Source organism: Oncorhynchus masou, chromosome 12 (assembly GCF_036934945.1).
Source record: "Oncorhynchus masou masou isolate Uvic2021 chromosome 12, UVic_Omas_1.1, whole genome shotgun sequence".
Taxonomy (NCBI): domain Eukaryota; kingdom Metazoa; phylum Chordata; class Actinopteri; order Salmoniformes; family Salmonidae; genus Oncorhynchus; species Oncorhynchus masou.
Genome location: NC_088223.1, coordinates 31,956,807 through 31,972,303, shown reverse-complemented (window position 1 = coordinate 31,972,303; position 15,497 = coordinate 31,956,807). Strand labels below are relative to the sequence as shown.

At 41.4% G+C, this 15,497-nt stretch overlaps 1 protein-coding gene across 2 annotated transcripts in view; it reads left to right on the top strand.

The window, feature by feature from the left end:
• Positions 1-695: 695 nt before the first annotated feature.
• LOC135549855 (rho guanine nucleotide exchange factor 2-like) overlaps positions 696-15,497 on the top strand; it is a 64,591-nt gene continuing 49,789 nt past the window's right edge. The window contains exons 1-4 of one of the 2 annotated variants that reach the window (XM_064980204.1): positions 696-785; positions 9,712-9,993; positions 12,417-12,591; positions 14,022-14,130. In XM_064980204.1, coding sequence (XP_064836276.1) covers positions 748-785; positions 9,712-9,993; positions 12,417-12,591; positions 14,022-14,130 — 604 coding nt within the window. In that variant the 5' untranslated portion in view covers positions 696-747. Of the gene's footprint in view, positions 786-9,711; positions 9,994-12,416; positions 12,592-14,021; positions 14,131-15,110; positions 15,391-15,497 lie in introns of those variants that run through there. The other variant, XM_064980206.1, reaches the window with a different exon arrangement.

Here is a 15,497-nt window from a genome sequence, read left to right as displayed (position 1 = left end):
AATGACTCATGTATTTTCCTACCTTCAACCATCTTTGTTTTATTTCCAGAAAAACAGGGATGGAAATAGGCCAGTGCCTTTACTGGCACTCCCAATATAAAGTTGTGCAGCACCATAAATGTTGAAATATTAACGTTAGCAACCCCCTAGGCATAAGAATATCAATGGTGTTCAAGTCCACTGTTCACTCTCTCAAGAGTCAATGTATATTTTGACCCCTGCTTCAAATGTTCCCACATTCTATCTTTGCATTAGAACATAAACTGCAGCCTGGCTAATCGCACATCTGTTTTGTGCTGTCTTGACGACCTCTATGGTCATTGTCATGCTATACAGTACAAACAGATCTGAGACTTGGCTACATGAAGTTACCACTGTACCAAATGGCCCCCAGGCAAACTCAAAAGAAGCACTGGTGTCTTAATTCACCTCACCCCCATGAATAGGAAGAAAGAGCAGGAGACTAAAGATAGAGAGGGGGAGGGGGGTTTATGGTGGGGAATGAGTGACTGACATGAGTTGGGGGATGGAGTGATGACATAGGGGGAAAGAGGGAGGACAAAGACTAGAGCGACAGATGGAGGGAAGGTAAGAGGCGCAGTTATGTCTTCTTGCCTAAAGTTTTAAAATTCTACCCATTTTGAGTCTTTCTGTTTGTGTCTAATGTCTGTCTATAGGGGCGAAAACTGCAGCATGTGATGAAAGTGTAGTCGGCAGCATTGACCGCTGCAACATGTGGATGTCAGGATGCAGCTATGTCAATTGAAGAAATCCGGTGCAACCATGTCAGTGAGATTATTCCTTTATTTTATAGAGCTGAAGTGTGAGGGTCTGCACCAAGGCTAGTAGTAGTACGTGGCTAGTGCGTAAGAGGATAAAGTGGTAGAGTTCTAAAGTACTCAAACCAAGAAATATTGTGGTAATAGTGGGAACTTTTCAGGTATTTCCGTCATAGAATATAACTCAATGGGCAACAAATAGAAGACACTGGTGCTTGTTTTAAGAAACCAAAAGCTAATTTGTCAATACAGGAAGTTATATGTAATTATCATTTTAGCATGTCATTTTGAAGAGAATACCAGGTAAGTAGTGGACTAATGAGGAATAAGGAAAATAAAATATTTACTCAATATATTGAATAGGTATACTTTTATTGAATAGTGGGACTTAATGAACAGGTCTTTCAAACTTGAGTTTTACCAATTATATTTACTTGTGTTTTGATGCTTTGGTTGCCCATAGAGACTGTTCAAACTTGTTTGCCGAACACTATTCAGTGCTTTGTGTCCTGTCACTGTGTCATGCACCTGCAGTCTGAATGGACATATAGTATTACTGTACACACCATCTATTTCTTTCACTCTCACGGGCTGGGCTGTTGCATCATGTGTGAATGCACTTTCAGATACATTTTGACATACTGCTAGACATGTCCAGTATGCTTGCAGACTTTTCACTCTGTCACACACACGTGCGCGGACACACACACACACACATTCATTCACTCAGAGTTGAACACTGACGTATTTGCTGACCTATTACACTCCCCATTGTTTTCCATGTTTGCTCTATGGGCCTGAACAAGGATAGGGCGGGAGAGAGTAGGAATATGACAGTTGGATATGATGGGAATTGTCAGAGAAAGACCGAAGACTGACATATAGAACCAAGTCAGAATAGAAAGAAAGGATAGGGGAATAAAGGCCTACTAGTACAAAATAACCTTTATGCTTATATTTTTCATACTGCCAGTATCAAGTTATTTTCTTGTTGAAGGCCTACTGGTAGTTGGAAGAGGATATGTTAAACTGAAACCAGTTAATCCCTTTTGTATACAGGTTTATACTCGCGACTCATTTGGAGTAGGGTCTGTGTATTTGGCGAAAACAAGCCATTTCAAACAGCTGTCATGCATTAATGATGTTCTTCTATTAAGAAGCTCAGCTGAAATTGGCATTGAAGCTCCATTGTGTTGTATAGATCTGTGTTGCATCCTAAGTGTGTGTCTATTTCCTTTCTCATGCATCTGAGCATAACCCAGCTTTTTATATGCTATCCGTGCTGACGTGTGTGTGTGTGTGTGTGTGTGTGTGTGTGTATATATATCCATCCATCCATCCATCCATCCCAAGGCAAACCAAAATGTCCAACAACAAGCTGCTTGTCAAAACACAGCATTCCCCAACATGATATTAATTACAGCTTGAATAGAGGGAGGAATAAGGAGAGGAAGAGAAAGGAATGAGGTGGGAGAGGATAGAAAAACACCTGCGGGAGTGAGCAGAGGTTGACAAAAAGAAAGTGATGAAGTATAACCTGTATTTGATGACAACTATGCTGGTAAATCTAATATTGATATTGCACTTTAAGTGATGAAAAGAGTGATGTGAATAGTGATCATGCTATTCATTTGTCCATTACAACACAAGAGCATGCTCACTGAGGATGTTATGTTATGACAGTATAATGGATAATGTTATAAAAATGTTTAGTTAGTGTCATTGTATCAATGTTGTGCTTCGACATCTACATTGCTTGCTGTTTGGGGTTTTAGGCTGGGGGTCTGTGTAGCACTTTGTGACATCGGCTGATTTTAAAAAGGGCTTTATAAATACATTTGATTGATTTGATTGATTACTAGTGTTAAAGTTGTGGAATCTATTTAACTTGCTATTGTTTTTTTTGGGTTATCATACCTTTTTGATGTGTTCAATACAAGGCTTTCAAACTGTTTTTAAGTATGTTTGTTTCGGGTTATGATAGCCTTTTGTGTTCTAAGAAGAATGGGCTAGGGGAAGTTATTTGTTGTCGTAGACATGATGAGTGTTGTGAAAGGGTTGTACAAATGTTGAGTGTTGTCAGAAGGTTGTGCAAGTGTTGTTCTGTGTGTTATTGGGTGTGGTGGCATCCAAAGCTAATCTAATTTATCTCCAAAGTGTTTGCCCACTGTGTGATTGCATGGTAGAACCCTGTGCTTACATCGATGTTCTGCTTATATGACATGTCGATACACTCAGCTGTTATCACACTCAAACACATACAATGCATTCGGAAAGTAATCAGACCCTTGACTTTTTCTACATTTTGTTAGGTTACAGCCTTATTCTAAAATGGATTAAATTGTTTATTCCCCCCCTCATCAATCTACACACACTACCCCATAATGACAAAGGAAATGTTTTTTTTTTTTTAGAAATTAGACTTGTCCCAAAGTCACTCCTCATTGTCTTGGCTCTGTGCTTAGGGTCGTTGTCCTGTTGGAAGTTGAACCTTAGCCCCAGTCTGAGGTCCTGAGCACTCTGGAGCAGGTTTTCATCAAGGATCTCTCTGTACTTTGTTCCGTTCATCCTTCCCTCAATCCTGACTAGTCTCCCACTCCCTATCCCCACAGCATGATGCTGCCAACACCATGCTTCACCGTAGGGATGGTGCCAGGTTTCCTCCAGATGTGACACTTGGCATTCAGGCCAAAGAGTTCATTCTTGGTTTCATCAGACCAGAGAATCTTGTTTCTCATGGTCTGCGAGTCCTTAAGGTGCCTTTTGGCAAACTCCAAGCGGGCTTTAACGTAACAAAAGGTTGAAATAGGGAAGGGGTTTGAATAATTTCCGAATGCACTGTACACAGACACCGCAGTACACAAACAAACTCCCTCCCAAAGACATGAGTAAATATAGTTGGGAGCAATCAAAAGTTAACCTGTATTGCAGTACAGGTAAACATTTGCTTAAAGTGGATGCAACTGCACTGTCTGGGGCATATCGTATCACCCAATATCATATCACCCCATGAGCGAGTTCTGTCACATTTAAAGATGTACAGTTGCTATAGCAAATTTGGAATAAGTTACTTTTTAATGCCCCCAACTGTAGTTGTAGATGCTTTACCTCTGGTGAAGTGTGTTTGCGTTAGCTGGCTTTTGGCCTGGGAAAAAAAAAGAGTTGAAAAGCTGGTACATAAAATGGTACCGGCCGGGAGAAGGAAAAAATCTCATTGCTAAGTAATGCTTTTTAGACTGTTCATTGATGTAAATACACTTGAATGGTCATGCTTATCGGTCTATATGTTAATTTGCATAATTTAGTGGAATTAAATTGGTGCCTGTGTAGGCTACAGTATATTTGTTATGCTCCCGGGCGGCTCAGTGGTCTAAGGCACTGCATCTCAGTGCTAGAGGCGTCACTACAGACACAGCCTGGATACGAACCAGGGTAGCACAACCGTCTGTGATTGGTAGTCCTATAGGGCGGCACACAATTGGCCTGGCGGCGCACAATTGGCCTAGCGTCATCCGGGTTTGGCCGGTGTAGGCCGTCATCGTAAATAGGAATTTGTTCTTAACTGACTTACCTTGTTAAATAAAAAATGTATCTTATCACACGCATTGAGCATACAGAGCCTTCGAGCGGAAGGAAGGCAGGCTTCATCAGTGTGTCACACACCACTTTGCAATGAGCTGGAGGCAGTAGGCTATGCATTTTGAAAAAATATGGTTAATTGTTTGAAACCTGAACATTTTAATACATATTATGAGGCATGTCTTACCTTGCTTCAAAGTAGCCTATTAGAACTCTTTATACATTTCAAACTGATATTTTCATATGAACTCAGTAAAAAAACAAACATCCCTTTTTCAGGACCCTGTCTTTCAAAGTTAATTCATAAAAATCCAAATAACTTCACAGATCTTCATTGTAAAGGTTTAAACACGGTTTCCCTTTGTTCAATGAACCATAAACAATTAATGAACATGCACCTGTGGAACGGTCGTTAAGACACTAACAGCTTACAGACGGTAGGCAATTAAGGTCAGTTATGAAAACCTAGGACACTAAAGAGGCCTTTCTATTGACTCTGGAAAAACATCAAAAGAAAGATGCTCAGGGTCCCTGCTCATCTGCGTGAACGTGCTTTAGGCATGCTGTAAGGAGGCATGAGGACTGCGAGACGTGTCCGTACTGTGAGTACCTAAGACAGTGCTACAGGGAGACAGGATGGACAGCTTATCGTACTCGCAGTGGCAGACCAAGTGTAACAAAACCTGCACAGGATTGGTACATCCGAACATCACACCTGTGGGACAGGTACAGGATGGCGACAACAACAGCCTGAGTTACACCAGGAATGCACAATCACTCCATCAGTGCTCAGACTAGAGGTTGACTAGTTAATAGTTTATCTAGCTTGTCCTGCATTGCATATAAATGATGTGGTGCGTGTTCATTTATCTACGCCAAAAGGGTGACTTCGCCAAACGGGTGATTTAACAAGCACATTTGCGAATAAAGCACCGTTGTTGCACCAATGTGTACCTTAACCATAAACATCAATGCCTTAAAATCAATACACAAGTATATATTTTTAAACCTGCATATTTAGCCTGCTAACATGAATTAACATTAATTTTGCCTGCTAACATGAATTTCTTTTAATTAGAGAAATTGTGTCACTTCTTTTGCATTCTCTGCAAGCAGAGTCAGGGTATATGCAGCAGTTTGGGCCATCTGGCTCATTGCGAACTGTGTGAAGACCATTTCTTCCTAACAAAGACCGTCATTAATTTGCAAGAATTGTACATAATTATGTCCTAACATTGAAGTTTGTGCAATGTAACAGCAATATTTAGAGTTAGGGATGCCACCCGTTAGATAAAATGCGGAATGGTTCCGTATTTCATTGAAAGAATAAACATTTTGTTTTCAAAATGATAGTTTCCGGATTTGACCATATTAATAACCCATGGCTCGTATTTCTGCGTGTTATTATATTATAATTACACCTATGATTTGATAGAGCAGTCTGACTGAGCGGTGGTAGGCAGCAGCAGGCTCGTAAGCATTCATTCAAACAGCACTTTCCTGCATTTGCCAGCAACTCCTGAGATTGGCAATAATAATAATAGTCAAAGGTATATGAAATACAAATGCTATAGAGAGAAAGAGTCGTATAATAACTACAATAAAATAGGTAAACTTTTCTACTATGGGGGATTGTAGATTGACAGTCTAGTGATTTTGCTGTTCGGATGGGTTGGGTGATGCCACAGGACAAAAACCCAAAACACAGAAGTAAATCAGCAACCGAATGGCTTCAACAGAAGAAAATACGCCTACTGGAGTGGCCCAGTCAGTGTCCTGACCTCAACCCAATATGAATTAGTTTGACACCCCTGGTCTGTAGCCTAAGCCAAGGCATAGGCTATTCTCAATCACAGCTTTATAATAGAACAAACAATAATATTTTTTTTCTGTTTTGAGGAAAATTAAGCAAGTATCAAGTTCTGAAGACAGTGGACTACTTTATCCAGGCAATGATGTCATAATTAGTGATCCACCGATATCCAATATTTTCCTTGCCAAAAAAACCTGGGGCGGCAGGGTAGCCTAGTGGTTAGAGCGTTGGACTAGTAACCGAAAGGTTGCAAGTTCAAATCCCCAAGCTGACAAGGTACAAATCTGTCGCTCTGCCCCTGAACAGGCATTTAACCCACTGTTCCTAGGCCGTCATTGAAAATAGGAATTTGTTCTTAACTGACTTGCCATGTAAAAAAACCTGAGACAGATATTTACAATTTTAGCAGACTTTTTAAGCATTCTAGTACAGTTATAGTTAACACATACACATGGACACAACGATATAAGGCACTGCATCTCAGTGCAAGAGGCACCAGTCCCTGGTTCGAATCCAGGCTGTATCACATCTGGCCGTGATTGGGAGTCCCATAGGGTGGCGCACAAAAAGGCCCATTGTCGTTCAGGTTTGGCCGGGGTTAAATAAAGGTTACACACACCACACTGACCAGTAAAACATTAATCAAAAGCTATTTCTTTCACTTGCTGTGCTGTTTCGTTGTTCATTTGTTCAGTCGTTTCATTCTCAACCAGGATTTCTCATACTATGGAACGCCGTTTGGGTCTTTGTCAAATAAGCTTGTTGACCAATCAGGACTTGTATATGACTGCATCATATAATAATTGAAAGTGTTTTTTTACATGGTGTAATCAATGTGTAATAACTATATTTCATTGATACGTATGCTATGATGCTGGTAAAGTTTTCTTGCACACCTACAGTGCTGGTCATATAAAAAAAAGCTAGCTAGCTCATGGATGCAAACACTGTTCTTCCCCAAAAACATAGCAAAAACGACATCTGTTTCAGTAGCTATATAGTTAGCTAGGTGTCATCTAAAATAACCCTAATTTATAAGACAATTCTTATTTGATTAATAGTGGTCAGACTCATCTATGTGAAGCTAGCCACAAAAAGGATTAGATACAATAGTAGACTTTGCAGTTAGCTTTCAAAATAAATGTATGTCATCGACAGTGACACAAATAGTAGAATTATGCCCTAATTGAATAGATCATGCTAAATGAGGTTGTAATGTTATAAAATGAACAAAAGACAATTTGTTAATTTAACAAATCTAAAATCACACTGGATGTATTATACTTCAGAATTGCATTGGGGGCATACTTATTTCACTGTACAGCCTTACCTATAGATTGTGGATCAAGGACATGGGGTATCAGTCTACTCAGTGACACCCAGAGAACATTAGCGTCGTAGCTCTTATTGTGGGTCTCTGAAACAACTGTAAATTGAGCCACATTTGTCAACCTATGTGTATTGAACACTATTCCAGAGGAAAAACATTACTACGTGGATGTTTTGGAGTCTGATAACTCTGGGTATTGAGTAGACTGATACCCCATTTCATTGATCCCCAATCCTTAGCTAAAGCTGTACAGTGCAATATGAATGTCAATACACACAATAGGCTGACTGGGGAGATGATTTCACACACTCACAGTCCCGCGATAAGAGCTACAACGCTAATATTTGCGTAAACTCTGCAGAGTTAGATTCTGTGGGTGTCACCGAGTAGACCGATACCCCATTACATTGCTTCACATTCCAACCGTGTTTAACATTTTATCTAGTCTATATATGGCATGATTCCACCAATTGTAATCTTTTGCATCACTTTCAAGAGGTACTTTTGAAGGCAAACTGCAAAATCCACTACTGTGCCTAATCCTTATTGTGGCTAGCTTCACAACACAACCCGGTCCGGTCGAGCCTCACTAGCCAGATGAAGCTACCGGGCTGCTTATAATGTTAGCTTTGGGCAACAGGGTTAAGTAGCTGGCTAGCTATTTATTTTCATGAACTGAAGTTCAATTTCAATAGGCGAACAACAAGTGGCTACCTAGCTAATACTTACTCACAAGGATTCCTAAATCATTGCTAAGAATAATGAAAATAACTGCAGTTTCTACTGGTCATTGTTTTTAGGCTGGCTGTATTGGTGATAGCTAGGTACCAAGCTAAAGCGAGCTACCCCAGAAGTTGTGGTCAAACAAATAATGCTTTATTACCAATGCGGTATTGTAAACACATCGTTCGTGATTGGTGTTTGCAAATTCAGAACACACACCATTCTGTAAAAGAACTGTGTTATTTGACGTTGCAAATTAAAAGCTTATTTAACGTGTCAAATAGTGTTATTTGACGTGTATCTTTGACATGCAAAGACCCAAACGGCATTCCATAGTATGTTGTGATGCTATTATTTTGTAACTTCGGTAGGGCGACGTGTACCGGAGCTTAACCAGTCGGCGAAAGCCAACATCACTCACGACAGAGAACGGTTCATTGTCAAGGGCAATGAATTCCATTATTTTGGCTTTAATGGATTTTGCCTTTTGAGTTGTCTCGCTGAAATGTTCTTACTCTTTCAAATGGCTGCTCGACTTGTTGACTGCTCGATCCACACAGCAGTCATTGTGGGCTAGGTTAGGAATGCTGTTTTTGCACGTGTAGCGCAAAATGTTACGTGGCGTCATTGCGTCATGTACCTGCGTTATATAGGTATGCACGTCGGCTTTAACATCGGTTTTGCAAATCGGTGTTAAACTAGACATCGGGCCGATACCGATGTTGGCATTTTTAGCTAATATCGACAGATTCCGATATGTTCACCGATTATATTGTGCATCCCTAGTCATTCCTCATCAGACAGTCACTGCTCTATCACAGTGCCCCAGACAGACAAACACACAAACCTGCTCCACGCGGAAGCTCCTCCACCAGAAAGAAATACTAGAAAAGATTTGCCTGCACTTAGCCTCCGCCCAGGCTTTCAACAACATTATCTTTCGTCATGATGTCCATTTGCATTTGATTGTGCGCTATAGCCCAACTGTTGTCTTTAGCTGAGTTAACTGCGATATGAAACTTTCTGGGTGACCCGACCAAATTCACATAAAATCTGTCATTCTCATTGAAAGCAAGTCTAAGAAGCGGTAGATCTGTTCTATGTGCCCTATTTCTATGCTTCTCGTGCTTAAGTTTAGTTTTCCATCGTTTACTTTTGGTTTTGTACACCAGCTTCAAACAGCTGAAAATGCAGTATTTTTGTTTATGGAAAAGATATTTCACAGCAGTTTAGATGGTACAATGATTTGCTTGTTTTGTCTTACAAACTGAAATTAGGCAAACTATTTTAATTTTCGCAACCATGAAATGGCGGCGCGATTTCTGCATGGTGCATATAAAAAAAAAATCTAACATTTTAAATACTTTTTGGGGGGTGATGGCAGATCACAATGTTTCATGGCCACATAATCCCCATAGGACAAAGGTTGACATCGCCCATACCTAGTGAACAGTATGAGCTCTCACTGTGCCCCTCTCTCACATCAGCCCCTCATCCAGATGCCGACCACCCCTTCCTCGTACGCCCACCCACCAGCTTGCCTGCCCTCTTCCTCCTCCATACCACCCACCCCCCTATTTCCCATTCCCCTCCCCGCCATGCTCCCCAGGCCCTGGGGTGAAGGGGGTTGGCAGGGCCGGGGGGGTTACCCTGCGCTCTCCGGCCACCCGTCACCTCACCCACCTGGACCCCTGGAGGAGACACAGTTGGGAGCCCGGAGCTATCGTTACGGTGCAGCAGAAGGGGATGGAACCCAGCGACAACCGCAGGTAAGGGGCGCAATAAACACAACTATTTTCGGGAATCTTTATGTTAATATTTTATCCATTTACAATACAATATTTAAAAAAATATATATATTATACAGAAACAATGGAAATTTGTACATTTTTTTGTGTGTCAAGAGTCCCCAATCCCACCACACAACTACAATATAGCTTTAATAGACACTCTTATCCATGAGTAGGAGTATGATTTATTTGAAAACCGTATTCATGTGGATCTCAGGCAGTCTCTCCAGAATTTAGCAGGGATTATTTCTGCTATTTGCGGGCAAAAATGCTTGATTTGCTGCAGCAATTCTGACATTGTGTGTGGCATTGTGCATTTTGTCCAATTTGGCACAAAAATGCGCTGACGAGGGAACGTTTGACGTGTGACTTGGTTGAACTATGCTGTTCGGTAAATGTGCAGTGATTGGTTGAAATTGCAAGCCCTCTTTTTGTACTGCTTGATTTTGCTAAATTGTTTGCAATCACGAAATCCTGGCGGGACTGCTCACTGGCAGTTAACCCCCTACTCACTCTCTTTTTCACTCTCTCTCTTTCACAAAATTCATAGGAAGCTTTAAAGGAAAACTCCACCCACAAACTATCTTTTGGCATTTATTTAATTAGTCCATTGTTTGACGTAGTCAAAAAAGGTTTTGCTTGTCAGCAATCAAGTTAGGTAGCTTTCAAAATACAGAAATCATCCCCTCATGATGACAGTTTGGGACTATGTCAACAATGGACTAATGAAACAAATGCCAATAGATAGTTATTGGGTAGAATTTCCCTTGAATGCTTTTTTAGTTGTTGAGATAGTTATTGGGTAGAATTTTCCTAAAATGCCTTTTTAGTTGTTGAGACTGTCTCCACATCTCTTAAAAGTGCCACCTGTTCACCTCGTCATATGATTTACCTGACAATAACATATTTCCAGTGGGTGGTAGGTACAAGGTAAATCATATTTGGCACAAGCCTTGGTGACAGCTTGGTGATATGACTGGTAAGGGTTGGTTTATCCCACAACGGCCCTGTCTTGGGAAGAGAATTGGGAGTGTTCAGTGTGTCCAGATTTACAGACATACAGTGCCTTAGGGAAGGAATTCATGCCCCTCAACTTTTACCAGATTTTAAGTTTCAGCCGTATTCTAAAATGGATTAAATATTTTTTTTTCTTCATCAATCAACACCCAATACCCCATAATGACAAAGCATATAAATATATGTTTAGAATTTTTTGCAAATGTATTAAAATAAAAAACTGATGTTACATTTACATAAGTATTCAGACCCTTTACTCAGTACTTTGTTGAACCACCTTTGGCAGTGATTACAGCCTCTAGTCTTCTTGGGAATGACGGTACAAGCTTGACACACCTGTATTTGGGGAGTTTCTCCATTTTTCTTTGCAGATCCTCCCAAGCTCTGTCAGGTTGGATGGGGAGTGTCGCTTAACAGCTATTTTTAGGTCTCTCCAGAGATGTTCGATCGGGTTCAAGTCCGTGCTCTGGCTGGGCCACTTAAGCACATTCAGAGACTTGTCCCGAAGCGACTTCTGTGTTGTCTTGGCTGTGTGCTTAGGGTCGTAGTCCTGTTGGAAGGTGAACCTTCACCCCAGTCTGAGATCCTGAGCTTTCTGGAACAGGTTTTCATCAAGGACCTCTGTACTTTCTCCGTTCATCTTTCCCTCTGTCCTGACCATGCTTCATTGTAGGGATGGTGCCAGGATTCCTCCAGACTTGACACTTGGCATCCAGGCCAAAGAGTTCAGTCTTGGTTTCATCAGACCAGAGAATCTTGTTTCTCATGGTCTGCGAGTCCTTGAGGTGCCTTTTAGCAAACTCTAAGCAGACTGTCATGTTCTTTTTACTGAGGAGTAGCTTCCGTATGGCCACTCTACCATAAAGGCCCAATTGGTGGTGTGCTGCCGAGATGGTTGTTCTTCTGGAAAGTTCTCCCATCTCCACAGAAGAACTCTGGAGCTCTGTCAAAGTGACCATCGGGTTCTTGGTCACCTCCCTGACCAAGGCCCTTCTCCCCTGATTGCTCAATTTGGCCGGGCAGCCAGCTCTATGGAGAGTGTTGGTGATTCCAAACTTCTTCCATTTAAGAATGATGGAGGCCTCTGTGTTCTTGGGCACCTTCAATGTTGCAGACAGCTTTTGTTACCCTTCCCCAGATCTGTGCCTCGACGCAATCCAGTTACGGAGACAACCTCTCATCTGCAACTATAGTCATTGTGAACTAGTGAATGGTAGTGTGTATAAGTGTTCGGAGACTTCTGCAAATGTATCAGGATAATTTATTGGGAAATGTGATGTCTGTATGTATTTTTGGAGAATTTCTATATGTGTAAACTGACATTGCCTTTCTTAATTGCTCCTGAGGGGATAAATAAAGTTCAACTGAACTGAATCTTCCCTTAGTGTGAGTCTGGAGAACCTGGACCCCGAGGAGATGGAGAAGGTTCTGGGTGTGGCGCTGGATGTCCGGCGAGGGGGGAGGGATCCTCGGAGGAACCCCATTACCCAGGAGGGCTCCCTGTCCTCCCTCACAGAGGAAGAGGCAGGGTCTGACGTGCAGCACTACTCCATATTGGAGGTGAGCCTGTACAATCAGGGTTGTTTGATTGGACGAGCAGGCGGTCACTCATTCTGAATTGAAATGCATGTATTGAGAGAACCATAGGGACTTTTAATGCTATGAAAGTTGTGGGATGAGCAAAATGTAATGTTTTTTGTTGTTGTAATGTTAATGTACAATACCGGTCAAAAGTTTGGGGGTCACTTAGAAAGGTCCTTGTTTTTGAAAGAGAAGCAATTTTTTTCGTCCATTTTTAAAATAACATCAAATTAATCAGAAATAGTGTAGACCTTGTTAATGTTGTAAATCATTATTGTAGCTGGAAATGGCAGATTTTTAATGGAATATCTACCGAGGCGAACAGAGGAAGTGCAAATGAATCCCAGAACAACAGCAATGGACTTTGTGACGATGCTGGAGGAAACAGGTACAAAAGTATCTATATCCACAGTAAAACGAGTCCTATATCGACATAACCTGAAAGGCCGCTCAGCAAGGAAGAAGCCACTGCTTCAAAACCACCATAAAAAAGCCAGACTACGGTTTGCAACTGCACATGGGGACAAAGATCGTACTTTTTGGAGAAATGTCCTCTGGTCTGATGAAACAAATAGAGCTGTTTGGCCAATAACCATCATTATGTTTGGAGGAAAAAGGGGGATGCTTGCAAGCCGAAGGACACCATCCCAACCGTGAAGCACGGGGGTGGCAGCATCATGTTGTGGGGGTGCTTTACTGCAGGAGGGACTAGTGCACTTCACAAAATAGATGGCATCATGAGGAGGGGAAATTATGTGGATATATTGAAGCAACATCTCAAGACATCAGTCAGGAAGTTAAAGCTTGTTCGCAAGTGGGTCTTCTAAATGGACAATGACCCTAAGCATACTACCAAAGTTGTGGCAAAATGGCTTAAGGACAACAAAGTCAAGGTATTGGAGTGGCCATCACAAAGCCCTGACCTCAATCCTATAGAAAATATGTGGGCAGAACTGAAAAAGCATGTGCGAGCAAGGAGGCCTACAAACCTGACTCCATTTCACCAGCTTTGTCAGGAGGAAATGGGCCAAAATTCACCCAACTTATTGTGGGAAGCTTGTGGAAGGCTACCTGAAAAGTTTGACCCAAGTGAAACAATTTAAAAGCAATGCTACCAAATACTAATTGAGGTTATGTAAACTTCTGACCCACTGGGAGTGTGATGAAAAAGATAAAAGCTGAAGTAAATCATTCTCTCTACTATTATTCTGACATTTCACATTCTTAAAATAAAGTGGTGATCCTAACTGACCTAAGAGGGAATTTTTAATACGATTAAAAGTCAGGAATTGTGAAAAACTGAGTTTAAATGTATTTGGCTAAGGTGTATGTCAACTTCCAACTTGAACTGTATATGTCAAAATAAAGAGCAGTGCAATGCTCATTTTGTGTAACTGTGTGTAAAACAGGAGCAGGCAAACCAGCTGCAGGGTTGCAGTGCATCGGCCCCGACCCTCAGTGTGGCGCGTCACAGAAACCTTCAAAGCACAGCCCCCCGACCACGCTCCGACTGCTACGGTAATCCTACACTGCACGCCTGGTTTGTGTTCATTATGTACCAAACAAAGAAAACGGGGAGGGCCTACCTGCGACTGTCCAATAAGAAACAGAGATTTGTTTCCTTTTGCAAAACATTTAATAGTGTTCTGTTGTGTGCCCTAATGAACACAACCTGTGGTCAGACACAAGTTCACAGCGTTAAAGGGGTCATATTCTGTATCCCTTCCCCCTAAAGTGTACACTCGTTTCTCCCGTATTTCTTACATCTGTCTGTCCATTCCTTTTTAAATTCAGTCCATGAAGCGGACTGTATACTTTCTGGAGAAGGGTAGAGAATTGGAACGCAGCCAAGGAATGTTACCTGAAGTGCTAAAGTAGCTGATTCCAATGTTTTCAGGGCAGAGTGTATCCTTGTAGTCATCTCTAGATTTGAGTAAGTCTATAAACTCCTGACTCTTCCCAAACGCTGCTCTCACTGCAGAGGGTCTTTCTTCCCTTTATGCGGTCTGTAACGTATCTAGACTGTGTCATTGTGCCTTGTTTTTGTTTACACTAGTTGAATAATTTTGTAAATGTTATGTGGGTATATTTAATTATTATAATTGGGTATTGTAATTTGCACTAAGTGCATGCCTGTTTTTGTTTGTCAATGATTGTCAGTTTGTGCACAAGTGTTTGTCAGGATTGTTACTCGGTGTGTGTGTTTTGTTTTTCACTGTTTGTGTGTACTGTGTTTCACTGTTTGTGTGTACTGTGTTTCACTGTGTGTACTGTGTTTCAGTTTGTGTGCATGCTTCTGTCTTTATTTCTCATTGTTTGGCTCTGTCTTTTGTCTCTCAGTATGTGATTCTTAAGGGTTTGTTTGTCTGTGTGTGTGCCCCTGCCACTCTGTATGTGTATGCCTCCATCTGTGTGTGTGTGCAGCAGTGTTTGTGTGTGTGTGCAGCAGTGCGGAAGCGCTCTTCCTGTGTTTGTTCTATCGCTAGCCCCAGTCCCAGGTTCACAGCAGAGCCTCCATTTCTACTGCTAACTCTCCCATCTCTCCGCTTTTGCTCTGTACTAGTCTCCTCCACTTCAATTCCTGCTCAGATGACCAACTTGGTTTTACTATAATATCTTCCATCATTCTCTTCCTATCCCTCTCTTCTAACCTTTGTTCTCAAACTCAGTAGCCTATAGGCTATCTGCGCCTCTCACTATCATAACAGCTTACTCTTTGTGCTTGGCAAGTTTTTTTCTTGGTAAAAGATAGCACTGCAGCCCTTGAATGAGCATCAGGTGATTGGGACATTAACCTACTTTGTGTGTTTAAAAAAGTATTTTGTTTATTTTTTTTCTGCCTTGTTCTAGGCATCGCTGTTATTGAGAAGTTCAGCCAGAGTCAT